The following is a 26,428-nucleotide window of genomic DNA, read 5'->3' as shown; positions in this document are numbered from 1 at the left end:
TGTGTGTCCATGCGGTACGGTCGGTGTGTGTGTGTGTGTGTCCATGCGGTACGGTCGGTGTGTGTGTGTGTGTGTCCATGCGGTACGGTCGGTGTGTGTGTGTGTGTGTCCATGCGGTACGGTCGGTGTGTGTGTGTGTGTGTGTGTGTGTGTGTCCATGCGGTACGGTCGGTGTGTGTGTGTGTGTGTCCATGCGGTACGGTCGGTGTGTGTGTGTGTGTGTCCATGCGGTACGGTCGGTGTGTGTGTGTGTGTGTCCATGCGGTACGGTCGGTGTGTGTGTGTGTGTGTGTCCATGCGGTACGGTCGGTGTGTGTGTGTGTGTGTGTCCATGCGGTACGGTCGGGGGGTGTGTGTGTGTGTGTCCATGTCCATGCGGTACGGTCGGCGTGTGTGTGTGTGTCCGTGTGTGTGTGTGTCCATGCCCATGCGGTACGGTCGGTGTGTGTGTGTGTGTGTCCATGCGGTACGGTCGGTGTGTGTGTGTGTGTGTGTCCATGCGGTACGGTCGGTGTGTGTGTGTGTGTGTGTCCATGCGGTACGGTCGGGGGGTGTGTGTGTGTGTGTCCATGTCCATGCGGTACGGTCGGCGTGTGTGTGTGTGTCCGTGTGTGTGTGTGTCCATGCCCATGCGGTACGGTCGGCGTGTGTGTGTGTGTGTGTGTGTGTGTGTGTGTGTGTGTGTGTGTCTGTGTCCATGCGGTATGGTCGGCGTGTGTGTGTGTGTCTGTGTCCATGCGGTATGGTCGCGCGCGCTTGTGTGTTGTGTTGCTGCTTTGCCCTGCACTCAGCGGTTGGATTGGAATCTCCTCCGGTTGCTCCTTCCCTGTTCACACTGAAGTTCTCCTTTAGGCCTCATGTCCACGGGGGAAATCGGGCCCGCTACAGATTTTCCATGGTGAATCCGTAGCGGGTCCCTCCTGCCCCGCGGACATGAGGGCTGCAAATAGCAATTACTCACCTCTCCGCACGCTTCGGATCTTCCCTTCTCCGCGGCTTGATCTTCTCTCCGTCGCGGCCGGATCTTCTTTCATCGGCCCGGCGGATGTTCACGGCATGCCGGTTGCGTGCCGCGCGCATGTGCCGGCCCGAAGAAAGAAAATCCGACCGCGACGGAGAGAAGATGAAGCCGCGAAGAAGGGAAGATCCGGAGCGGGTGAGTATATTCTTATTTTAGGTCTCCCGCGGATCCGGACAGCTTCCATAGGCTTCAATAGAAGCCTGTGGGAGCTGTCCCTGTGGGAGACCCGCACGAAAATGGAGCATGTCACGTTTTTTTTAATGCTCCGATTTTTTTAAAATTCACTTTTATTGACCATCCGTGAGTATTTATCTAGCCGCGGGTGGTCAGTGCATCCCTATGGGATGCAGGTGATCCGTTCCAATTTTTAAATCAGCTTTTGCCCGTGGACATGAGGCCTTACTGTCTTTCTCAGGTGTTGATCTGTGCCCGTGTTCTGCTGCGCGTCGATCTGTGCCCGTGTGCTGCGTGTTGGGATCTCTATTTGATGCATGTTACGTGATTGTAAAGTTGCTTTCTCCACTTCTGCAGCTCTCACTTGGGATCTCGCTCTTCTCTTAGGTTTTACTATTGTGTTTCTGCAGTGGACAGGACAAGCGGCATGGAGGATGTAGGGAGCCTGACCGCATACTGACATTTTACACACCAGTTGATCACTATACAGCAATTCCAGCAACCTGATTGGTTCTCGTCATAGATATTGCTTAGCTGACTCACTGCGCCTTTTGAGATCGGCACACGGAGAGTTAATGCAACATGGAAGCTACTGAAGAAAATGATTTAATTATTCCAAAAAACAGCGGGATTTTGGTCTCCAAAAGTAATAGTACCGTTCTGTTGAGATTACGTTGCAAAACAAAAGAGGAATTTCAGCAATGGAAGGAAGAATGTGAAAAATTAAACTATGTAACTTACAGAGTCTTACGAGGAATATGTTGCGAGGCCAGTAAAGTGTTGTTCAAGGTAACTGGGATGTTGACAATCGCTGTGCCTAGGCTAGGCTTAGTAAAACTTTTGTTCAAGTAAAAAATAGTTATAAAACGAGGTCAGTTACTAGCAAACGTCGTCTTTTTTATCCTTTTATGGATGTGGATGATGACATACAGGCCTAGTAAAATTGTAATATTTTTAGGGTTAGAACTGTATCTTATGCTTACTTTTTATTGATGGAAGGGGTGAGAGATGGTCCATAATGGAACGAAAACTTGCTGATTGCGGTTACTTTATACTGTCAGCTCCTTTTTATATCTTTTTTTGTTTACTTAATTTTGAATTCATTTGCTAGCGTATGTGGGTTACCGTATTTTACCGTGTATAAGACGCTATTTAGTATCAAATATTTAACCCCAAAAATCGGGGAGCTTCTTATACACGGTAGTCAGGAAAATGGCGATTTTCCTGACTACACCACTGCTTTACAGGTTGGACAGCGATAGCATGTAAAGGGTGCCCGACCCGTGCAACACCTACCTACCTACCTACCTACCTACCTACCTACAACAGAGATTATAAACACCCGTCGAACTTCCTGCTTCATCTGTCAATCAGGCCTGGCTTCCATGAGGCCCCCATAGCAACAAGGCCGGTACTTTTGCTCTCCAGAGGAAGTCCTGGCCCCGTTGCTATGGGGACTGCACAGAGGTTAGTTCTGATTGACAGATAAGCAGGAAGTTTGCCGGGTGTTTATAATCCGTGTCTTATGTATGTTCTATGTATGTAATGTCATCTGTAATGTAATCTGTAATGTGTGTATGTTATGTCTGCAGGAAGATGTTTCACAGGTCGGGCACCCTTTACATGCTGCCACGGCTCTCCGCAGCGCTAAGGGGGCCTGACCCGTGAACAGGTACTGGGGACAGTATTTAAACATACTACAGTACAGATTAAAAATCTGCTGTTATGTTTAAAAACTTTTTTTTCAAATTTTGAGGGGTAAAGTTAGGGCGGCGTCTTGTACACATAAAATACGATAAATATATTTTAATGCATAATTTGGTCATAAGAAAAGTAAATTTGTAGAACCAATTGGATGGGTGTATGACACTCTTTATAGTGCTGGTAAGACATTTCTAAGGGGGGAAAAAAATACCGTATTTTCCGGCGTATAAAAACGACCTCCAACTTTTCCAGTTAAAATATAGAGTTTGGAATATACTCGCCGTATAAGACTTCCCCTCCAGCGATTTGGTTGATGGTTGCTCCTGCAACATCACCCACATTCCACATGCATCCACTCATGCTCATCAACCATCACACCCAGCATTCACACACACTGCTCCTCACACAGACACCTGCTCACACAGCCGCCTGCCCGCTCGCTCGCTGACCCACGCACACAGCCACCCACCCACTCACACACACAGACACACGCAGAAGGCCATACTTGCAGCACGGGCGGGTGCTGCAGGCAGCCAGACACTTCCTGCTTGCGTCACTGCAAGGCATCACTGACGCAACCAGAAAGTATTCGGCTGCCTGCAGCACCTGCCGTATAAGACGATACCCGGCGTATAAGATGACCGCCGACTTTGGAGAAGAGTTTGCTGTGTTAAAAAGTCGTCTTATACGCTTGAAATTACATTCAATAAGATTTTTTGAGTATTTTAATGTTTTCTGTATTATTGGATACACTAATTGCTTTTATTATTTTTCTAGCGATTGTACAGGTGCCAACACAATACTGTGCCGGATTATCACAAAGTGAAAAAACCTACGAAAAAACATACCGATTGTCCACATAAGATGTCTGTAACTATTAAAGTAGTGGTAAAGAAAAGCAGGTACAGTATTTGGCCTATAGATGTCTAGAAATTTATTAGCAAATAACTTTGCAAACTCCCGTAATTAAGGAAATTGCAGGGTTAATTATTCATTTTTTTTCTTCTTTAAAGGTCAACTGATAAGTTCATGCCTGAATACCCCACGGTGGTTAAATTTTCTGGAGCTCACAATCACAGAGTTAAATCAGCAGAGAGCCTGAAGTTTCGGGATGTGGGGCCAGGAGTACGCTTAAAATTTATAGAATTTTTCAAAGCTGGTAATGGCCCAACACATGCTTTAAAACTACATAAACGGGACCTGATGGAGCAATACGATGAAGATTATGAGCGGGTTGCATGTGATGCTGCTCGGTGTCCCTCATTATGCTGGGTTCAACATCTGTACACTACGCTATTTAAAGAAAAATATGGTGATTTTACAAAAGAAATGATTTTGGAGTCAATTGTTTCCAGAGTAGAAGTTTTAAAAAGTGAAGGTATTAAAATTACTTGCAGCACTTTATCGGACAACTTTTGCATTAGTATGTGCACACCTATCATGGAAAGGGTTCACACATTCGAGAGCTCTGGGAGTATTTGCTTTATTGACTCGTCCGGAAATGCCGACCGATACAATTGCAGAATATTCTTAATAATGACTGACAGCTGTGTGGGTAGCCTACCCCTTGGAGTTTTGTTAACAAGCTCCGAGTCCGAGAAAGTACTACTTCAAGCTCTTCAAGATTATAAGTTACTTTTAACCGACAGTGCCTTTGGTGGACGAGGAAAACTTGGCCCAGTTGTTTTCTTAACAAACGATTCTAAGGCTGAGCAGAATGCTATAAAGAATGTATTCCCCAGTGCCACCATACTTTTATGCATCGTTCATATTTTGCAAGCTGTTTGGCGTTGGTTACTTGACTCTAAGCATGGCATTTTGAAACAGGAAAGACTGGAGAGCTTTACAAAAATAAGACAACTTCTGTACAGCAGTTCACCAGAGGAATTTGAAGTATTATTGCATAATCTTATTACCTCTGAGCTTTCTCCTGCCCTTCAATTTTATGTTGAAAATCTGTGCCGCCGTCGTGAGCAATGGGCATTATGCTTTCGAAAAGACCTGCCCTGTGGGAATAACACAAACATAACTGAATCTGCCATTCATGTTCTAAAAGATAAACTCTTTCTACGTAACAGAGCATACAGCGTTGTGCAGCTTTTGCAGTTCCTCATTTCAGATTTAGGCTTGTACTATGAAAGAAAAATTATTAATGTTGTTAGTGGAAGGTCAGAACAATATCTAGAATCCATGGACAAAATTAATGAAAACCAGTGCAAGGATCTTCTAGTAAAAAAAATAGAAAATGGTTTGTATAAAGTCAAGTCAAGAAGAAGTGATGATGTCTGGTACACTGTGGATTTACAGTTAGGTCTGTGTGAATGTTATATAGGCAGAAATGGTGGACCATGCAAACACAAGCATGCAATTACTTTTCAGGAAAATCTCAGCTGTCAAAATATACTTGCTGCAAACTCTGAGACCAAGAAACTTCTGTTCTGGGTTGCAACGGGTAATAATAATAATAATCCCGAAGGTTGGTTTGGATCATTACCTTTCCACAGTCCTCAAAAGTTACAACCACAGGTGGAAGATGATGAGGTAGAAGAACCCGACTTTGAATTGCCTGAATCAGTAGCTACAGTGAATTATTTGGAAGAAACCTGCAGAATGTTGTATGAAATTGTTGATGATCTGATTTGCAGAGAGCAAAAAAATGAATCTGAATATCACGCTGCAATTACAGCTTTTCACAAAAAGTACTTTGCTTTACAAGCTGACTCCTCAATTCTGGCATTCTTGCGTTCCCCTCCAGACAAGATGAGCGGTAAGTAATGGCGGTGGACTCCAGAGAAGAGGGGAGGGGTCATAGAAGAGCAGAGAGGCCTGCGCTGTGGGCCAGCTCTGAGAGGAGGGTGAGGCTGGTGTCACCAGCCCTCCACTACCTTGCCCCCTTTTTCCCTGGCCCACCCTTTGTGGTGGTGAGAATCCCCTCCCTCCCACTTTTTGCTGTTCCCCTGGGTGGGTGGGGTGGAAGGATATAGTTGCCCGCTGCTCTGCTCTGGCCCCTCCGTAACCTGCGGTGACCGCTAGCATCATAGTGACATGGTATGTTAGGTCGAATGAAGACAATGTCCCATCTAGTTCAGCCTTATTCAACCTCCTTGTTGATCCAGAGGAAGACAAAAAAACTCCAAGAAGCAGAAGCCAATTAGCCCTTCCGGGGAAACAGAATTCCTTCCCGACTCCCTAATGGCAGTCGGACTAATCCCTGGATCAACCTTTTAATAGTTCTCACCTGTCTGTAAGACCCGGATCAACAACCCGCTGCTCACCTAAAATTTATATGCTGTAAAATCCTTCCGCTCTAGAAAGACATCTAGTCCCTTCTTTAACTCCTTTATGGATTTTGCCATCACCACGTCCTCAGGCAGAGTTCAACAGTCTCACTGCTCTTACAGTAAAGAACCCTTTTCTGTGTAGGTGATGAAACCTGCTTTCTTCTAGATGTAGAGGATGCCCTCTTGTTACCGACACAGTCCTGGGTATAATCAGTTCATCCTTGTTTTGTCTTCTAATGTATTTATACATAGTTATTTGATCACCCCATAGCCATCTTTTTTTTTTTTTTTTTTTCAGGGTTAATAATCCCAATTTTGGGTATTCTAGTCCTCCCATTCCATGTATTAATTTAGTTGCCCTTCTTTGAACCCCCTTTAGCACTGTAACATCTTTCCTGAGCACCGGTGTCCAGAACTGTACACCGTATTCTATGTGGGGCCTGACAAGTGCCTTATGTAGTGCAAGAATAATGTTCTCATCCTTCGGCTCTATACCTCTTTTAATGCACCCCAAGACTTTATTTGCTTTAGCATCAGCTGACTGGCATTGACTGCTCCAGTTAAATCTACAGTCCTCTAGTACCCCCAGATCTTTTTCCATCTCACTTTTCCCTAACAGTGCCCCATTTAGTGTATATTGGTGACATCCGTTTCTCCTGGCCATGTGCATACCCATACATTTATCCACATTTAACTTCATTTGCAATTTTTCTGCCCAAGCCACTAGCTTATCTAGGTCTCTTTGTAGCTGTACATTGTTCCCCATTGTATTACTTATCTTGTGTATTTTTGTGTCATCTGCAAATATTGATAGTTTACTGTGCAGCCCCTCTATCAGGTCATTGATAAATATATTGAACAGAATGGGCCTAATACTGAACCCTGTGGCACCCTGCTAGCGACGATGGCCCAATCGAAGTATGAACTGTTTATTACCACCCTCTGTGTTCTATCTCTGAGCCAATTTTTTTACCCAGATACACACGTTTTCACCCAATCCGAGGTGCCTCATTTTTGTATATCAACCTATTATGTGGCACGGTGTCAAATGCTTTAGAGAAGTCCAGATATACGTGAGCAATAGACTCTCCCAGGTCCAGCCTAGAGCTTATTTCATCGTAGAAGCTAAACAGATTGGTCTGACATGATCGACTACCCCCCCCCCCTTCCCTGATGAACCCATGCTGGGGAGACGTTATTCCGTTGTTCTCCTTGAGGTATTCTACGATGGTGTCTGTCAGAAACCCCTCGACTATTTTTGCAGTTACTGAAGTGAGACTTACTGGCCTGTAGTTCCCAAGCTCTCTTTTGGACCCCTTTTTGTATATTGGAACCACATTGGCAATTGGCCAATCCAGTGGTACCACCCCGGTCTTGATAGTATCCATTAATATTAGAAATAGCGGTCTAGCTATCACATCACTTCATTCCCTTAGAACCCTTGCGTGTATTCCATCTGGGCCTGGTGATTTATGAGCGGGTTTGGCACACACACACCCTCTTTAACCAGTACCACACGATTTAAAAGGTTTGCCCCCCCCCTTCCCCATCATCTTCAATTATTTCGCCTGCATTATTTGTTAAAGGGCCAGTGCGCTCAGTGCAAATTCTTTTACTGTGAATATAATTGAAGAATAGTTTAGGGTTATTTTTGCTCTTTGGCAATCAGTCTTTCTGCCTCCTCCTTAGCAATTTTGATCTTTTCTTTGCACATTGTGTTTTTTTGTTTTTTTTCCCTGTAGGATTTTAGCGTTTCTTCGTTGCCTTCTGGTTTTAGTTGCTTTAAACGCTTTCTTTTTTTCGTTTATTGCCCCTTTTACCGTCTTATCAAGCCACAATGGTTTCCTTTTACTTGCAGTTCTTTTATTTTTAAAGGGAATGAACTGTTCACATGAGGTGATTGGGATCTTTTTGAACTTTTCCTATTTTCGCTTGGACTTTTGAAGAAGTTGTCCCAATTAATGTTATCGATAGCAGTTCTGAGCTGATCAAATTTTGCTTTACTAAAGTTTAGTTTATTTGTCGCTCCCTTATATGGCTTCTTCTTGAATGACAGCTGGAAGTTAATTATTTTGTGGTCCCTGTGATCTGGATCATATTTTCCTCCAGCAGGTTTCACGGTATTCTGTAGCTTCCTAATTGTATAGTGTGCACACATAATGAGAGAATCCAATCGGACACAAGTCATCAGCCTTGAATCTCAACCAGCTCTCTCTGAGTTATAATCCCCAGAGCCCTGATTTATTGAAACACATGATACCTGCCCTTTATGGGCGTGCAACAGATTACATCAGTAACATATACATTTTCTTATTCGCTGGGTCATATAGAATCCCCCATCTCCCTCAAGTCCAGTGTAGTGTGGACTTTGTCCCCTCAGCATGCGGTCTAGCTGAAGGAATTTCTGTGTACCTGACAAGTCATTGTTTAAGTAGTTTCTGTGTTATTTAAGAAGTTTCTGTGTGGGGGGCAGGGCTGGGGAAACATCCAAGATGAACACAAGCCATACAAATAGCACTGTGATTTAACTCTTTCCTTATGCAGCAGAGCTACACATTAGGCTGAAGTAACAAAACACACATCTTTCACCATGCCATTGTCCAGCAACTACCATAATGAAATTATGCAGTCATTAGCCTCTATAGAGTCAAATCACTACAGCTGCGTAATACTTCCAGATCATTACAAATCAATAGACATTTTACGCTGACTAATCATCATGTCTATCACAATCCCCCCTTAAAATGTCTATCCTCTAACCCTCTATCTAATTTTCACAGATCTCTGCGCATGAGCCTATCACTGGAGCGCGTTGAAGGTTCGATTTAGGGTCTTCAAGGGGGTGTAGGACTTGTCCACTCCTTCTGGGGATGCATCCAGCAAACGCATTGTGGGAGCTGCTTTTTCAGCAGCAGTTTCACAGGTCTCTCTGACACGGGATAACACAGCAGACTAGAATGGAAAAGAATATCAGTGCACATACAACAGCGACGTTCATCTGAGCCAGGATCCTTTGCCACCGCTCATCCATGGCAAGCACTGGTCCCAAAGGTTAGCTCTTTTTAGTTAGTGCGGTCAGCTTCTTAATGGCAACTGCGTCTTTACCCGCAGGTCACGTGTTGTCTGAGATGTAGGTACAAGTCTCCCCTATCATCTTACAGCCCCCCCCCCCCTTTTAGCTAAAATCATATCTAAGGCCATTCTATTTTGAAAAGTCAGTCGAGGTAGGTTCTATTGGTCGACTAGTCCCTATAAGGCATCTCTAGTGTAATTTATAAACCGCTGCTAATTATAATAAACATAATTAATCCAGTCAACATTTTATTTACCATAATGAACAGAAAAAATGGACTCGAATCCAGCTTTAACGTGGGCTCTAATTCTTTTTAAAAAACTCGTCAGGTACCCCCCTTGGCTGTCCTATAACGTCAATGTACACGTGTAGATCAAAACTACCACCAGGAGTCTCTCTTTTTGCTCTAGTGTAATGTTACAATAATAGTAGTGTGCACAGGTACGCACGGCGTGAGACTCCCTGATCTTCACCCACACCAATGTCCCTCCTGGAGATAGCCCTGAAGGTGGACAGGTCCAGGCCGCCAACACTGACCCTGTTGGATCGAGATAAAGTAACTATGGGGGGTAACCTCATTGTCCTCAATGCTGTCTGACAGGATGTGGAGGAGCATAAGGGCTTTACTAAGGCACACTCCCCTGCCCAATTACCTTCCAGGCGGGTCCTCCACCTCATGTCTCCACAAAGCCAGTAAACGTCTCCTAAGGACTGGACCTAATTCTGCATCCATTCCCCTCCTATCGTACCGTAGGAGGAGCAATACCCGTTAGTGAGTTCCCCAAAAATCTCCCTCCACCCTGCCCATTTGCCTGGCAGCTGTAGTTTCCAGGGTAGTCAGTAATACTCTCTCCGGTGCAAAACACTTAAGTAGTTAGAGTATTCCTTCTACTTCTCACAAGCAGTTTAATTAGCAGAAATGTTCGTGAAGAGACTAAGAAACCACTCTTCAGCATCTACAGGGAGATTTAGGAGGACCATCCCCGAGTGTAGTCGGGCACTACCGCACATGCAACAGTTAGACTTGTTGCTCCTGTTAGCCTTGTACCTCATCAACTCCAACCAGAGATTCTGGTCAGAGTAGCCAGTCTCTACTGTCGAGGTGTCCTCAAAAGGTAGGGTCGGCTATGATCATCATGTTCGTCAAGGTCTTTATCTTATGGCGGAGGGGGTTAATTATGGGCACGGGACTAAGTGAAGGCCTCCATTTGGGAGCATCTACCATATCCCTTGTTTTAAACTTCCCTAAGGGATCTGTCCTCCCGTACCGGTATGTCCCCAAACTGTAAGTCCCCCCGGGCTTGGATTTCCCATGGTTAGTGTAAAAACCGTATTAAAACCAAGCAACATACTAAGTTCAGCCTTCCAATACCTGCTGTCCTTATTATTCTCAAGGAGGGTTATACGACTAACTAGGGATTTCCTGCTCTTATCTTTCTTATTTAATGCACTTCGCGGTTTATAGGACCAGTCTGTTCCTGTGTTCCATCCCACTGATCCTTAATAACGGCAGTCTTCTCCCCAGACCTTATCAGTGGCGCAAACATATTGTATTCCCCGGGTATATAAGTCATATAACCAGCTGGACTGAGCTAAATCTGGCCTGCGGTGGGATTTTGCACCTAGACACGGGACCACAGCACAATAGTCGAAGGAATATGCGGCTACTTGAGTGTTGGACGAGTTATACCAGAAGGTAACCATACCCTCATATCCTTCCGACTAAGGAATCCAGTTGCCACCCTCCTCTCTCACTAGCCCTAAGCGGAGTAATGTCCTCGGTACAACTAAGACTGGTCTCCTGGATCTGAAGCTTTCTTAGAGTATGAAGCGTGGATCCAAGTCTTTCGGCTAGTTTCACAGCTGTGGCAGTAGTCAGAAGCACCTGGTAGGGACCATCAACTTGGGGCTCAAGAGGGTGCTTCCTGAGGAACTTCTTGACACACACCCAATCCCCAGGCTGCAAGATATGTGTCCCAGTGTCTGCCTCTAAGTCTGGAAGAGAACACCTATGCATAGGCTTTGGTTAGTGCTTTAACAATGGACATCACATACTTAGTCAACATATCAGATTGTAATTGTAACTACTGAGGATAGTAGCAACCTAGCCTTGGGGCTAGCCCAAACAATCTCGGATCCCCCCTGGGTTCATATCTACCACTGAATAGGGCTATTGGATGACAGTCTTTTCAAAGTAGCCCCATTTTCGGCGTCATTTTAAATATCTTGCTTTTTTTTTTTAGATTAAAAGTATTTTTTATTAAACTTTCCTTTTTTTAACATTTCTTTTATAACATTTTTGTATACAACTGGTTTCTCCCCCCCGCCCCCCCCCCCCCCCCCGAGGTCTCTCTCTCAACATTTAGTCCTTTAAATGACTTGTCCCTGTGTATTCACAGTCCATCATAAACAATAGTATCAGTTCCTGAGGTGGACATTTATTCTTTAGTCTTCATGTTGCTTGTCGTCTTTCTGTTTTCTTTTTGGTTCAGGGATAGTTGTTTTTGTTGCTTACAAGGGGCAGCCATATACCTTTTGCTCATTGTCTGGTCTCTCTCTCTCCAATCCCTCCTATCCTGTCCTACCCCATTAGACCTTTCCACTTTATTTTACAGCGTAGGAAACTTGTAATTAACTCTGTCTTGTTTAATAAACTTTATATATACCAAGTACATGCTTCTTAATGTGTAGAAATAAGAAAAAAAAAGGCATAAAGTCCCCAGTTTACAGGTGGCACCCCACACGGCTCACCATCCCACTCCCTATATGCCTGGTCCACCATCATTTGTTTGGCTCTGGGCATGTATCCATCTCAGCCATATATCCTATTTTTAGCTGGTCTTGCGTTTGGTGTATATACTCCTTTCCCACGGTAAAATTTGGTTGACCTTGTTTTTGAATTCTCCCAGCATGGGTGGTTCTTCATCTAACCATCGCTGAGCTATTGTTTTTCTAGCTATGTACAATAATCTGGATATCGCCAGTTTTTCATGGTCATCTAGCGGTAGGTCTTGTGTATATCCCAGAATGCACACGTATGGTGTAAAGTCCATACGTATGCCAAATGCCGCGTTTATTGCATTTCTTACTTTCACCCAATATCTATGTAATTTCGGACATCTCCATAGCATGTGGATTAGGTCCGCCGTGTGGGTTTTGCACCTTACACATATCGGAGAGGTTCTTATTCCTATATTGTACAAGAAGGCCGGAGTGCGGTACACTCTGTGAATTAGGAATATTTGCGAGACTCTGTGTGACTCGCTCAGAGATATCTTAGGTGTCATTTGTAGGATTTCCTCCCAGTGCGACTCCTCACAGGGCCCTATGTCTGCTTCCCATTTTGCTTTTGTTGGTATCGGGTTGCGTGCGTTAACCGTGTCTTGTATGTGGGAGTATAATACAGATATTTTCCCCGCTGTGGTGGTGGCATTCCCTATTATGTCCGCTACTATATTTGTTGTCACTGTTATTTACTCCGAGTTTTTTTCCGCTTGTATGGCGTGTCTCAGCTGTAGATATTTGTAAAAGTCACTATTGGGAATGTCATAGTTCTGTCTTAGCTGCTCAAGGGTTTTCAGCTCTCCCCCCTCCAGTATCTGGGCCATTCTCCTAACTCCCCTGTCTTTCCACCCTTGGAAACCTTGTAGCTTATTGATTTCTGGTAGGTATGGGTTATTCCATATGGGGGTATGCTGTGTGCAGCTTTTTATATCAAGCATGTTTCTGGTCTTTCACCATACTTTGTGTCAGTGATAACGTGGGAGCATTTTGACCGTTTTTTTAAAACGCTCCGCACTCCAGAGTTTCGAACAGGTGCGACCCGGTAAAAAGATTTTTAAGGATTCTGAAACTGGCGTCTTGTGTTTCCTCTGTCTCCCATCCCCTGGGATGTTGCAGCTGGGAGGCCATGAAGTATGAGAACGGGTTGGGCAAGGCTAGTCCGCCCTTTTCCTTTGGATTGTATAGTAGTTCCAGTTTTATCCTAGGTGCCTTCCCTCCCCATATGAGTTCTCTAAACAGTCCCTTGGCCTTGTGGAAGAATTTTTGTGTTATCCAGTGCGGGGAGTTGTGTATTAGATATAGCAATTGTGGCATCCATATCATTTTTATAAGGTTCACTCTTCCTATGATTGTCATGGGTAGTTTGCGCCATATGTGGAGTTTTTGTTTCCATTTTTCCATAAGTGGTTCTAGGTTTATTTTCCTGTACTCACGAACCTTTTTCGTAATTTTAACTCCCAGATATTTAATTGTTGGGGGTGCATTTCAGGGTTATTTCTCTATTAGCGATTTGCATTTCTGGGGTGTCTATTGGTAGTATTTCGGATTTAGTCCAATTGATGGTGAGTCCCGAGAATGCTCCGAATTCTTTTATTACGTGCATCGTAGTTTTCAGAGATTTTTCCCCATCCCCTAGGAATAGTAGCATGTCATCCGCATACAAGGCGATTTTCTCCTCCATATTTCCATGTCATACTTGTAGTATCTTTGTTTAGGGCAAAGTATTCCTCTACTGTTTTCACGTTTTCCTTGTTTAATATGTTTAGCCAATGCAGGTTCAAGTTCCATCTCTTTTGGGAATGACTATCCATGTTACTGTGCTGTAGGTCCAGTCGTAGTATGTAATGGTCAGATAGAATACCTACCAAGAGTTATATCAAGGTTATATCCCTGTATATCTGAATATTCCCCACTGCTAGGTCTATTCTAGATAAACATTGATGTGTAGTTGAGTAAAAGGAGTATTGATTATGTGTGGGGTACCGTGTTCTCCATATATCTATCAATGATATTTCATTTATTAATTTACCTAGTGATGTCAGGTCCCTTTCTTTGTTTACGTTTCCTGCTCGTAGTCTGTCCTGTGTAGGGTTAATGTCCGAATTAAAGTCACCTATTATAAGGACTGGGATGTCCGGTTTATCTGCTATGAATCCTATTGCCGCATTATCATGTTATTATATGGTGGCGGGATGTATACTGAAGCTATAATGCATGTGTAATTGTAGATTCTACAGTGTAGGCATATAAAGCAGCCTTCTGGATCGATTTTTCGTGATAGGCATTTAAACGGTATGTTTCTGTGTACCACTATGCTGACCCCCCTGGAATACCTCGTGTGTGTGGAGTGGAAGCTCTGTCCCATCCCCCCTACTTTAAGCGTGTCTGTGTTTTTCTTTTGATAGATGTGTCTCCTGCAAATAAATAATAGCCGGACCTTGCTCCTTGATGGCTTGTAATATTGCTGATCGTTTTGTCTGGTCACTCATACCTCTCACATTCCACGAGACAATCCTGACCATACTACTCATTTTCCTTATTTTTTACCTTCCTCAGGGTTACTATTTTCTGAGCGTTACCACCCCCCTTTTTGTTTTTGTTAGTGAGTCGCACTGGGAGGGTCCATATCTCTGTATGTGTCTCGCCCGCATCACTCCATGTATGTGTATATGTACTACTGTCAGTTCTCAGCAATGGGTCTCTCCAGTGAGGTTTTGGTCTAGCCCCCCGCATCCACCAATACATACATTTATCCACCTTTACTGTGCACCTTTTCGTTATTTGCAATACACTTCATTTGTACAGTTACATTAACATTTCTTCCCCTTATCCCACCCTGAACCATTTTTCTATCGTATAACCTTATCCCTTCTATCTGTAACTTGTTTAACATTTCCCAAATATACGAGAGAGAGACCAAACCACAAACATCCCCAACATATAACTCACTGATCCGTTGTCTTCCCATCGGATCGGGGTACCAGTCCTCCATTCTCCTTCACGATGCATCCTGTCGTCCCAGGAGCTCCTTTCAGAGATTTTCGGTTCCCTTTGGATAAACGTTTCTTTGGGTGTTGCTTCTTCATGGTGACTTATGCGGCGATCTTCCCCACCGGATTTGTTCTTCATTGTGATCTATCCAGACACTTGCATCTTTTGGGTTTTCAAAGAATTGTCGTACCCAGCGCCGCCACTCTGTTTGGCTGGGTACAACATTCCATAGGGCACTTGTAAGTTTCGCAATCGCCTTTTATTTCTATAAATGTTGCGTGCTTCTTTTGTATTTCCATAGAAAAGTCTGGGGGAAAAAGGAGACTTTCGCGCTATTAAATTGAATTTCACCCTTTTCGCGGGCCTTTTGGAGTATGATGTCTCGGTCTCTGTAGTGCAGTATTTTGATGAGTATCGGCCTAGCGGGAGCCCCCGGGGGGAGGGGTCGTGTAGGTATACGGTGGGCTCTTTCGATTGCAAACATCGTAGTTAAGGTGTTTCTTCCAAACAGTTTGGGCAGCCATGTTTCAAAAAATTCTGCTCGGTTTCTTCCTTCCGCCTTTTCTGGGAGGCCCACAATCTGCACGTTGTTCCTTCTTGACCTATTTTCTAGGTCGTCTACTTTGTTCTGTAGATATTGTATGTCATGCAGGTTTTTTTCCCACATCACGTTGCATTGGCTGTATTACGTCTTCTATGTCGCTTATACGTTCGGTTTCTGTCAGACGCTCTGATATTTTTCGCACATCTTGCCGTACCAGGTTTACATTACTTTGCATCGAACCCATTTGCATGTTAAGGTTGCTCAGTGATGCGTTGCATTTGGTAATTTCACTGAAGATTTCTTTCAGCGTAGGTTTTCTGATGCTCCTTTCGTCTTCTCGTCTTTGGTCTTTTTTGGCAGCATCGTCTGTACTTTGGAAGGCATCCCATGTACAGCTATCTGGTGTGCTTGCGTAATTTGCGCTGTGTGTGCGGTTGTCTGGGTTGCTTGCACTGTGTATGCTGTCTCTCTCACGATATTCGGCTGTATTGGCATTATTTGCGCCATCTTTTTGGTGGTTAGGGCTGCCTGCACGACTTATGGCTTCTTGCTTGTTAGCAGAGCCTTGCACAGTGTGTGAGCTGCTTTGTTTGTCTTTGCTGTGCTTGTCAGGGTCTGTTAATGTGCTTGTTTTGTCTGCCCCTTCCTTGCTTCTCTCACTTTCTGTGTATATTGTACATGTGGCTTCTTCCTCCCCTCCTGTTCCTGCCATTTGATTATTTCTTTGTGGGCTCCCCTACATCTCCCCTCCGCTGTTTAGGGCTTATGGATTCCTCTTTTCTGCCCCCCTCCTCCCTGGCATACCTCGCCAGTTTGCGTGCCGTGTCTGCACTGCTTGTGCTGGGGCGCGGGATGAGCGTTCTCGGCTCCCTCCCGCCGGCGCCATCTTGTTTCTGCCGGCCGCCGACTTCTCCTTGCCGCGCACCATCTTCTCCTCTGGTGCCCGTTTCACCTCCGGTGCTTTCTGCTGTGCCTCCGCTCCTTGTTTCAGTTTTTGGGTCCCGTTTTCAGGATGTATTTGGCGGTTTTTGCGGGAGCTACTCTGAGATGCGACTGTCTACATCTCCGGCCAGGCTCCACCCCCATCTTGCTTTTTAGCGTGCCACTAAGTCTCTGCACCTTTCCATTACTCTAAGGGTGGTAGAGTGTGTAAAAGGCCTGGGATACACCCAGAGCAGACATGACATGTTACATTCACCTGCGAAGTTTGTACCTCTGTCTGACTCTGAATCACTTCTACCCCATATTCACAGTTTACCTCATTCATGAGCTTCTTTGCGGTTACCTACTTGTTTGCCTTAGTAACAGAGTCGGCCTCCAACCTGCAAAGACATCATCATTAAAAAGCACATATTCATACTTCCCAACAAGTGGGAGCTGAATGTAGTCAATTTGCAATCCCTGAAATGGGTAGAGCGGTCCCGGCAAGTGTGATGTGGCAAATGTACTTCGCATAGATCATGCTAAACTGGACAAATGATGCAGCAGCTACAGAGAACCCAGGAGTCGCCCGTCCTCTTTCAAGCGTCGACGTCATTGCTGCTTCACTAGGTGGGTCTTTCCGTGCGTCAGCTGAGCCATCATGGGATACAGGAACTGTGGTGGGCAAGTGCTGTTGACTGTTTACCATACACGGTCCTGTTTCTGCTGCTCCCATATTAGTCCATTTATCCTTTCCTTCCTTGCTGGCTTGTAACTGTAAAGGCTTTAGCATATCAAAGTCCAAATTTTGTCAATGTCCAAAGTTTTTGCCACTGACTCATGCTGTCAGTATCTTTCTTCCACGGCTTGAGGGCCGCTGCCTTTGCTGTGCTGTCGGCGAGGGTGTCGTCTCTCGCTTCTCCAGTGTAGAAATCGGTGTGAGCACTCAAATTTGTAAGGTAGAAGTAGGGCCTCCGTGAGACTCTGCAGCGCTGCACCATTCTCAATTGGTTGTCCTGCTAAGGTGAAAAACTGTCTGGTCTTCCATATTGGGCCGTAATCATGAGCTATGCCAGAGGCATACCAGGAGTCAGTGTAAAGGGTTGCCGTCTTAGGTTTCGCCACTCGCCTCAGTGAGGGCCTTCAATTCCACTTCTTGTGCTGAGACAGGCGGAGGCAGAACTTCTGCTTCTAGGACATCTTGTTGTGTGACCACTGCATATCCGATGTGGAGTCATCAATCCTCACCCTGGTACCATCTGCAAAAAGCTCAACATATGCATTGTCAACAGAGGTTCCGGTAACTGTTTGCATACCTGCAGTTTCTTACTGTATCAGTACTAAATAATCATGTTGATGTTCTATTTCACATGGATCAGAATCTTGTAGCACAAAATCATCTATTTCCTTTTTATCTTTATTTATTTATTTAAAAAACCCAATAGCTGATCTACAACACCTAGATCACCTATGATCTAGATCACCTATGCCTCCCCCCTTTTGAACCGGAATACTCAATGGAAAAAAGAGTTCAAACTAGTACCACGTTAAAAAAGGAAACCAAGAGGCACAAAAACAAGCACTTTGTAGGTCAAGGTGACATTGTATGCAGCAAAGTCTGAGCGAAAATATCCTTTAGATTTTTTTTTTTTTTCAGGTCGCAATTAGCATTTCTAACACAAGGGGGCGCAACACAAGCAAAATTTACTGTCACCCAGTGAAATAGCATTAAGGGAATTTCAATGTTTAACTTTCACTCTCCTGTCGGAATATAATGATAGCTTCAGTGTAGACTGACACTAGAATATACAAAGACTTAAGGAAAATAACACGGATGAATTGACATCCTACTCGGAGCAATTCAGTCCCTCTTTCTCACATAAAAACCAAAATTACGTTATCAAATTGCGTGAAAAAGTTTGCTGGGTGACTATAGGGAAATTATTCCATCTGTAGGAGCCTTCCTTAACATCATCTGTCTGAACATCCATTGGAGAAGCAGGCAGCGGAAAACAGCCCCTGGGAACACACCATGAGAGGGCGTCCCCTGCTCATGGGTCCCTGTCCCCTGTCCCCCATGCATCAACTCCAATCTTCTATACACTATAAACCAGCTTAGTCATCTACTATGTCCTAAGCTGCATCTTCACAAAGAACAAAGGTTTGTTTCCCTGAACTTATCACACATCCAAGGTGGCCACATTTTGGAGTGTAACAAAGTCTGATCAAACAAGACCTTACTTCAGACAATCATGATGTTGGCATTGGATACAGTGGCATGGGGTAATGTAGGCCTCCCAAGTGCAGCAAGATGGCCACCAGAGGCAGAAAGGGGTGGAGCTACAAATCTCCCAGGTGAGGCAAGATGGCTGCTGGAGGAAGGGGCGGGGCTTAGTCATGTCCCGGATTGGAATGGCCGGAAGTAACATCACACATCCTGAAAGTGAGCACATGGGGGGAAGTAATTTCAGGGTGGGGGCAGGACTCACCACACTTGCTGCAGAGTCACACTATGTGGGGGTTTTAAAACATTGCAAGTGCGGCCGCCATTATAGGGATGGGCTATAGTCAACACAAAGGCATTACATTGTTCATGATACAGGCAATTCACATCCCCCACTACACTCTTTCCTCCTCCCCTCACCCAATTCTGCTTGTGAATCCCTTTCCTATATTGCATAACCTCCTAGCAATCTAAAGCACCTTTTCTGTCTCCTGGGCTTCCTGCTCATCTTCTCAAAACTTTCTGCAGTCTGTCTTACAGCATTTCTTTCTTTCAACAACTTTCCTGATCCTTTTCTTTGTAAAACATTTCAACATGTTTTGCATATTCCAAAACATCCTGCACTGATCCCGTATTCTATTCTGCCTGCTTATTCTATCCTATTTGAAATTTCTGGACACAGTAAAACTCTTTTACCAAATTCCACCCATCTTTTCTTATATCCCTCGCAAATCACAATGCACATTAATTCTATAACACCGAACAGACGGGATTACTGGAAAATACTCAACGGCTCAAGGTATAGATCTCCCCTACCTTTGCAACAGCCCACCCTCTACTAGTAATCCCCAACAGCACTCCCTGCACACAGTCTGGACAGGACATTTAGCTATACACAGAGACTGACGATTATATTCAGTGATAAAGACCTCAACAATATCCGGAGACTTCAGCCGTCACACCACGGCTATAATTCCTGCGTATCCCTTTTCACATATGAGAACATAACACGCTCGATCATACCGGTGAATATTCGTTTTTTAAATCTACCTGACCTCACACTATTACCTAGTAGTGTGCACCCCTCGGGCATGCGCCCTCAAAGCGTATAGGAACACAGACTATGTCCTGCTATACACTCAAGTCTGCCTGTCTACGCACATTAACCCTCACAGAATTTGTCTCTTGGTCTTGTATACACAATCTTTAACCGTCTCAGACACAATATTCACAGCATACAGAATACCCCTAGACAGGTTACACGGTGATAATCGGGTAGACAGAACTATATTACCTGCCTTTCAGTGATTTATTACTCTGGCTCTAGAGGTAGACAGATAAACCGACAAGTCATCACACAGGTAGATTAACATAAAGCAATCTTACCGTGTTCTGTAGATTTTCGGGCCCATGAGTTCTGCGTGTTATCTGCCAGTCTCTGTATCTTTCCAGAATTAAAAAAAAAAATCACACATCTACCCGCCCACCCAGGGACGCCAATTGATCTGGATCATATTTTCCTCCTTCAGGTTTCACGGTATTCTGTAGCTTCCTAATTGTATAGTGTGCACACATAATGAAAGAATCCAATCGGACACAAGTCATCAGCCTTGAATCTCAACCAGCTCTCTCTGAGTTATAATCCCCAGAGCCCTGATTTATTGAAACACATGATACCTGCCCTTTATGGGCGTGCAACAGATTACATCAGTAACATATACATTTTCTTATTCGCTAGGTCATATAGAATCCCCCACCTCCCTCAAGTCCAGTGTAGTGTGGACTTTGTCCCCTCAGCATGCGGTCTAGCTGAAGGAATTTCTGTGTACGTGACAAGTTATTGTTTAAGTAGTTTCTGTGTTATTTAAGAAGTTTCTGTGTGGGGGGCAGGACTGGGGAAACATCCAAGATGAACACAAGCAATACAAATAGCACTGTGATTTAACTCTTTCCTTATGCAGCAGAGCTACACATTAGGCTGAAGTAACAAAACACACATCTTTCACCATGCCATTGTCCAGCAACTACCATAATGAAATTATGCAGTCCTTAGCCTCTATAGAGTCAAATCACTACAGCTGCGTAATACTTCCAGTTCATTACAAATCAATAGACATTTTACGCTGACTAATCATCATGTCTATCACACCTGTTCCTCAAGTGCCCCTCAACCTGTACTCCCATTATTCGGTCCGGTTTGTTCGTACAAAGTCCAGAGTGGCCCTCCCTCTAGTAGGTTCCTGTACCAATTGAGTAAGGTAGTTAACGTTAATTGTTCTCAAGAAATTATCACCCCTGTGAGATTTGCAGGTCTTATCCCATATTATATCTGGATAATTAAAGTCCCCCGTGAAAATTACTTCGTTGTGGTTTGACACTCTTCTATCTGCGTCAATAGTAATGTTTCAGTTTCTTCTGTTGCTTTTGGTGGCCTATAGAAAACCCCTTTTCAGGATTTGGGCTTTTTTTTTCTGCCTGTATTTCTACCCACAGAGATTCCACGTGTTCATCTCCTGCCCCTATATCTTCCCGTAGCCTCGGCATGAAGTACGATTTAATGTACAGTCATACCCCTCCCCTTTCTGTTCCCCACAGTCTCTTCTAAAGAGATTGTAACCTTGTAAATTCATTGCCCAATCGCACTTATCAAACCATGTTTCCGTTATTCCAACTCTATCTTAGTTTTCATCTGTCATTCTTGCTTCAAGCTCACCTACTTTGCCGATCAGACTTCTTGCATTCATAGCCATACAATTTATAGTTGTTTTTGTTTAACTTCATTTTGCTACTAGTGCTACTATTGCCTGTTCTAACTGTACTAACCCCACCCCCTGCTTGCCCCCCATTCCCATTACTTAGACCCAGGTCGCAAGCTATACTGACTACCCTTGTTTCTTTTTGGGTTGTGCCAATTCAGGATCAGCCTCTCTGGTTCTCTTCCCTCTTCCCCTCCTTCTATAGATCACCCAGCTGGCTGCTTGCTCCCATGCTCTTCCGTACTACCGTCCGCCCCTGCCTCTCTCCCAGTGAGCATCTGTTCAGTGAGCACCAAACTCCTTTCTATGTTGTCAATGGATCACAGTGTTGTAAGTCACTCATTTAGATCCAGGATTTGGGCTTCTAAACGTGCGATGAGCATGGATCTTGCGCAACAGTATGCATCCTCGATCGGCTGATCAAGGACCGCATACATAGCACAAGTAGCACACTGAATGACCTTGTCAGGCATGGAGCTCTTTCTAATGGGGATCTACAATTTACTTGTGGAAGTAGGGAAGTGAAGATAGACTTGCTCACACCCCAAACGCGCTGAGCCCCAGGGTTCCGTGCCCCGTCCCGGAAGTTATGTCCGTGTCCCCGTCCTGCCCGCGATGTTTAGTAATGCGCAGTTCAGGATGTACTTATGTTGTACTGACTGATGCAGCTTCTTTGCCCCGCAGATCAGGAGCAAACGGCCGAGGACATCACGGCGGGGGGAGACGGATATGCCCAGAAGGGGCAGGTATGTGCACCCACCCTGGCAGCAACAGCCCCACCCGCCCCCTCGTTCATTCGTTCCCAGGAGGAGGGTGTGGGGGATTGGTTTGTCTCTGCTCTGCGGCTCCCACCCCTTACTTGCCAACCCACCCACCCCTTTTACTCTCGACTGCCCACTTGGAGCTGGCTCCAGAAACCTATCCTCCTGCCCTGCTGCTGTCCCTCCAGTTCTCTGCTGCTCCTGACATGCGGATGGATGTACCCTGGCTGTGAATGGGTTAATGAGCATGTTTTGGATGTGATTATAGAAGCAAATCTGTATAGCGCCACCCTATAGCGTAATGATGTTCGTGCTGTCTTTACATGCCCCGTGAATGGACTGGTTTATTCTGAGCTCGCTGACATGTGAGATGGTTCCTTGTTGACCAACGGCCGGTATATTTACCGAGCCGTCTTTTGACGTGAATGACTTATTATATGGCTGGGGAGTCATGTGACAGCCGCATAATCTTCTATTTCAGAACGTTCTATGTTAGAACCTTCAGGATGTTGCACATTTTTGCTTGTGCTGTCACAGTTCTAGCCTTCACCGGTTTGCCTGATTTCATTAGAAGATTGTTAAATAATCAGATGGCAAATAGAGTATTCTGTGTGAGGGAGCGCGGAAGGTTTAACCTGCTTGTGTGCGGGAGGCTTTAAAGGGCCACTCTGGTGTTTTTCTCCAATTTCTTCATGGTGTAGCTTTTTGCCCCTAGTATATATGAGAGCTAGTGTTTTATCTCAGTTAGGCCGGGCTCACAGCCGCAATCCGACCAGGTCGTGTGAGCCACGGCCAGTGACCCTGCATACTTCATTAAACTGTATTGCTGCGGCTCGCAGGTGGTCATGCGCAGTGCGTTGTATTTCCCGCGACGCAATGTCAATTGCGCATGGGCTGCAGGTTGGACACCTCCATTGACTTAAATGGAGGTCGTCCGCATGGATCCGGTGGCACATTAGAGCATGCTGCAATCTTCTTTCCGCTTGCATAATAAGCAGTTCGTATCAAAAAGTGTGAAGGAAGAAACATAGAAGGATATGTCTTTCAAATGCCTGCATTTTTTATCGCAGATCAGCGTGAACGGCGATTGCATAATCTGCAATATAAATCCGGCCATGTGAGACCAGCCTTAGTTAGTTATTCTTTTCTATCTGAAACTCCTGGCATATTTTCTTCTCAGATGGTCATGTGATCTCAGATATTTGGGGTTATGCTGTCTGAAATTAGTTCACTTCAGGGCTGTTGCATGAATCCTGAAACTGTCTGCAGGGGGCGACAGAATCTCCTATCACAGATGCAAATGAGGACTGCACCAGTCTAAACAGGCTGCCTGAGCGACCTGGTGATATCACCATCTCGTTCCATCTGACAGACAAGAATTGTGAGATTCTTGGCCTGTGTATAAGGCTCGTTAGTCGTGGAGTATAAGCTTTCCTCTGAAACAATGCTGTTCCCCAAATGTCAAGCTAAATCTTCTGGGGTGCTATGTTAATCATCTTCCAGTAGTTTGGCCGGGTGCTGTATTAAACAGTCCTGAGTAAAAGCCCATTTAGACACAACGATAATTGCAAATGTCTAGAGATGAGCGAGCGTACTTGGAAAAGCACTACTCGTTCGAGTAATTTGCTTTATCCGAGTATCGCTGTGCTCGTCCCTGAAGATTCGGGTGCCGGCGGGGAGCTGCAGGGGAGAGCGGGGAGGAACGAAGAGGAGATCTTTCTCTCCCTCTCTCCCCTGCTCCCCGCTGCGACTCGCCTGTCAGCTGCAGCGGCACCCGAATCTTCAGGGACGAGCACAGCGATACTCGGATAAAGCAAATTACTCGAGCGAGTAGTGCTTTTCCGAGTACGCTCGCTCATCTCTACAAATGTTGCTCAAGGGACTTTTGAGCGATCGTCGTTGTGTCCTTTTACAGCGCAAGATGACCGCTCAAGATGAGTGATCACCTTGTGCTGCCAGCGGAGAATGCAGAGAACAAGCGAGGTGTCCCCGCTTGTCTTCTGCATCTAGATGTTTTCTGCACAGAGAGCCCGGCTGTTATACAGCTGAGCGCCTCGTGTCAGGTATGGAGAACACAGCTGGACTGCTCTGTTCTTCGTACCGAGCCTGTTATCAGGGACGGGATACAGCTAAACAATAGTATCAGCTGTATCCCGCTGTGAATCCCAGTTAAGGCTCATCGGCATCTTTCAGCACGCTGAAAGACAACAATGAGAGACGGCTTAACGAAATCTGCATTATGGGCGCACATTTACACACGATTATCGCTCAAAAGACGGCTTTTCAGCGATAATCGCTGTGTCTAAATGGGCGTTAAGTCGCAACCAATTGTTGGTAATGTCACTTTGTTTGTTGCAATGTGTGTGCACACCGACCTGGCATCTGTACAGTTAATGGGATCTGCCGGCTATAAGGCAAGGCTGGCACTGCGTCTACTTAATGCACACGAGCCTTGATGAATGTCTTGTGCTAGGCACACAGCAGACAGTCACCGCTGGCATACAGTGACCACTTGCCCTATCAGCATGTGTACACAGAGGTCAGCTTGTCTGGGTGGGATAGGTAGGACCCTCATTATCTCAAATCTGTACTACAGGATACCTTCACATAGGACAACTGACCGCTTCACTCCTGCTGTGATACTTCAGGGGGCGCTCCGATGTCTGATGCCGCCACCACCACCCACTGTAGCTTTCTGAATACTAAACTAGAGGCTAATATAAAGGGTAACAAGCATGAATCTGACTGCCTAGTCCTGTGCTTACAACACTTGGCACTGAAGCACCTTGAACCTGCTTCCTGTTAGTTCTAGATGAGACAAATGGCATCCGATCATCTGTCATCCCCTAACATGGGCTGCAGTTCTGTGTGCTGCCTGTGACACGCGTGCTGCTGGACGGTACAGTTTGTAGCCTCTCCTGTGCCTTAGATCTCCATCTGTGGCTCTCGAGAATCCTGCTCACCATTTGTAGTCTCTGTGATTGTGATGCCTGGGCATGTAGATACCGGACCTACAGGCCGTATTAGAGGTTGCATGGGAGAAAACTGACATCTGTATGACGCGGTTTTCCTTTAATTTTCCATGCAGCAGGAGGAAAGTGAGCGGGTATCACTGGGAGAAATAAGCGGCTTAGTTTTTAGCCGTCTTAGTAGGATTTTTTTTTTTTAATGATGGGTCCGCCATCTTGCCTGATCTGCAGTTGAAAGATTTGTTATGCAGCAGCCGCATTGCTATAATGGTTTAGCGTATGCAGGCAGAGCGCACTAGAGATCTCTTCCGGCTGCCCGCCTCCATTCACTGAGCAGGCAGTCACTTGTAGATTAACGACTGTTTACACTAAGCAAGAAGTCGCTCAGTAGTTGCTACCGTTCAGTGAGCTGACACACAGTGACTAGCGACTTATCCCCGACTTCTCGCTCAGTACCCTGTCCGGTTCCGTGTTTTATATGGGTTGACTAGTTTTAAAATTTGCTCTTTTTTGAGGATAGTTGGGCCTGGTAAAAGTGCCCTTATTCAGTTGTGGACAGGGCTCTGGAGTTCATTAGCCAAACCTCCAACTTCTTAGTTTTCCCGGACTCCTAACTCCTGATTCAGACTTCTTCATATGACTTATGTTTAGGTGATTAATTTACTGTGTTAAAATAGTAAGATCAGGCTTTTCATCCCCATTATGATGCAATAAGCTACATCCTATATTCCACTTCTTAGTTATCAATGTAGTTAATAAATAGATTAGATGAATACAATGTATGTTTACAGGTTAGTTCAACACTTTTTCCTAGGTTCCTATGAAAGGAAATACGCAACACATTATGCATTGAGTCAATTCTATCATATTGATAGTGCTAATAATATCTAATTTTAATTTTTAAGCTACAGTTGGTTCCTTTCTACCAGATTGCATCAGAATAAGACTCTATAGCCCTTGGGGTGTGCAGGGATGCAGTAGTGTGTTTCTTTTTCCCCCGTGCGTATTATAAACAATAAATATAGGGGAGTGTGACTGGATCAATGAAAATCAATGTACTTTCATTGTGTCCATCCATCGGGTATTCTGTGCACTGACCCCGCACGTGTAATACGCAATAATGTTATGCTCGTGTTGTTCTGGATTATGATTTTCTCCAGCAGGCTTTGGGGTATTTTGCCGCTTCCGAATTGTATCGTGTGCACACATCATCGACCAGAATCAG

At 44.9% G+C, this 26,428-nt stretch overlaps 1 protein-coding gene across 1 annotated transcript in view; it reads left to right on the top strand.

Annotated features, from left to right (window-relative positions):
• LOC136583281 (uncharacterized) overlaps positions 1-26,428 on the top strand; it is a 76,104-nt gene that overhangs the window by 9,532 nt on the left and 40,144 nt on the right. The window contains exons 2-5 of the mRNA XM_066584236.1: positions 1,583-1,984; positions 3,677-3,801; positions 3,913-5,666; positions 22,158-22,219. Coding sequence (XP_066440333.1) covers positions 1,778-1,984; positions 3,677-3,801; positions 3,913-5,666; positions 22,158-22,219 — 2,148 coding nt within the window. The 5' untranslated portion in view covers positions 1,583-1,777. The remainder of the gene's footprint in view (positions 1-1,582; positions 1,985-3,676; positions 3,802-3,912; positions 5,667-22,157; positions 22,220-26,428) is intronic.

This window comes from Eleutherodactylus coqui, chromosome 1 (genome assembly GCF_035609145.1).
Source record: "Eleutherodactylus coqui strain aEleCoq1 chromosome 1, aEleCoq1.hap1, whole genome shotgun sequence".
NCBI classification, from domain to species: domain Eukaryota; kingdom Metazoa; phylum Chordata; class Amphibia; order Anura; family Eleutherodactylidae; genus Eleutherodactylus; species Eleutherodactylus coqui.
Note: the sequence above shows the minus strand (reverse complement) of the source record. Positions and strands in the feature narration are given on the sequence as shown.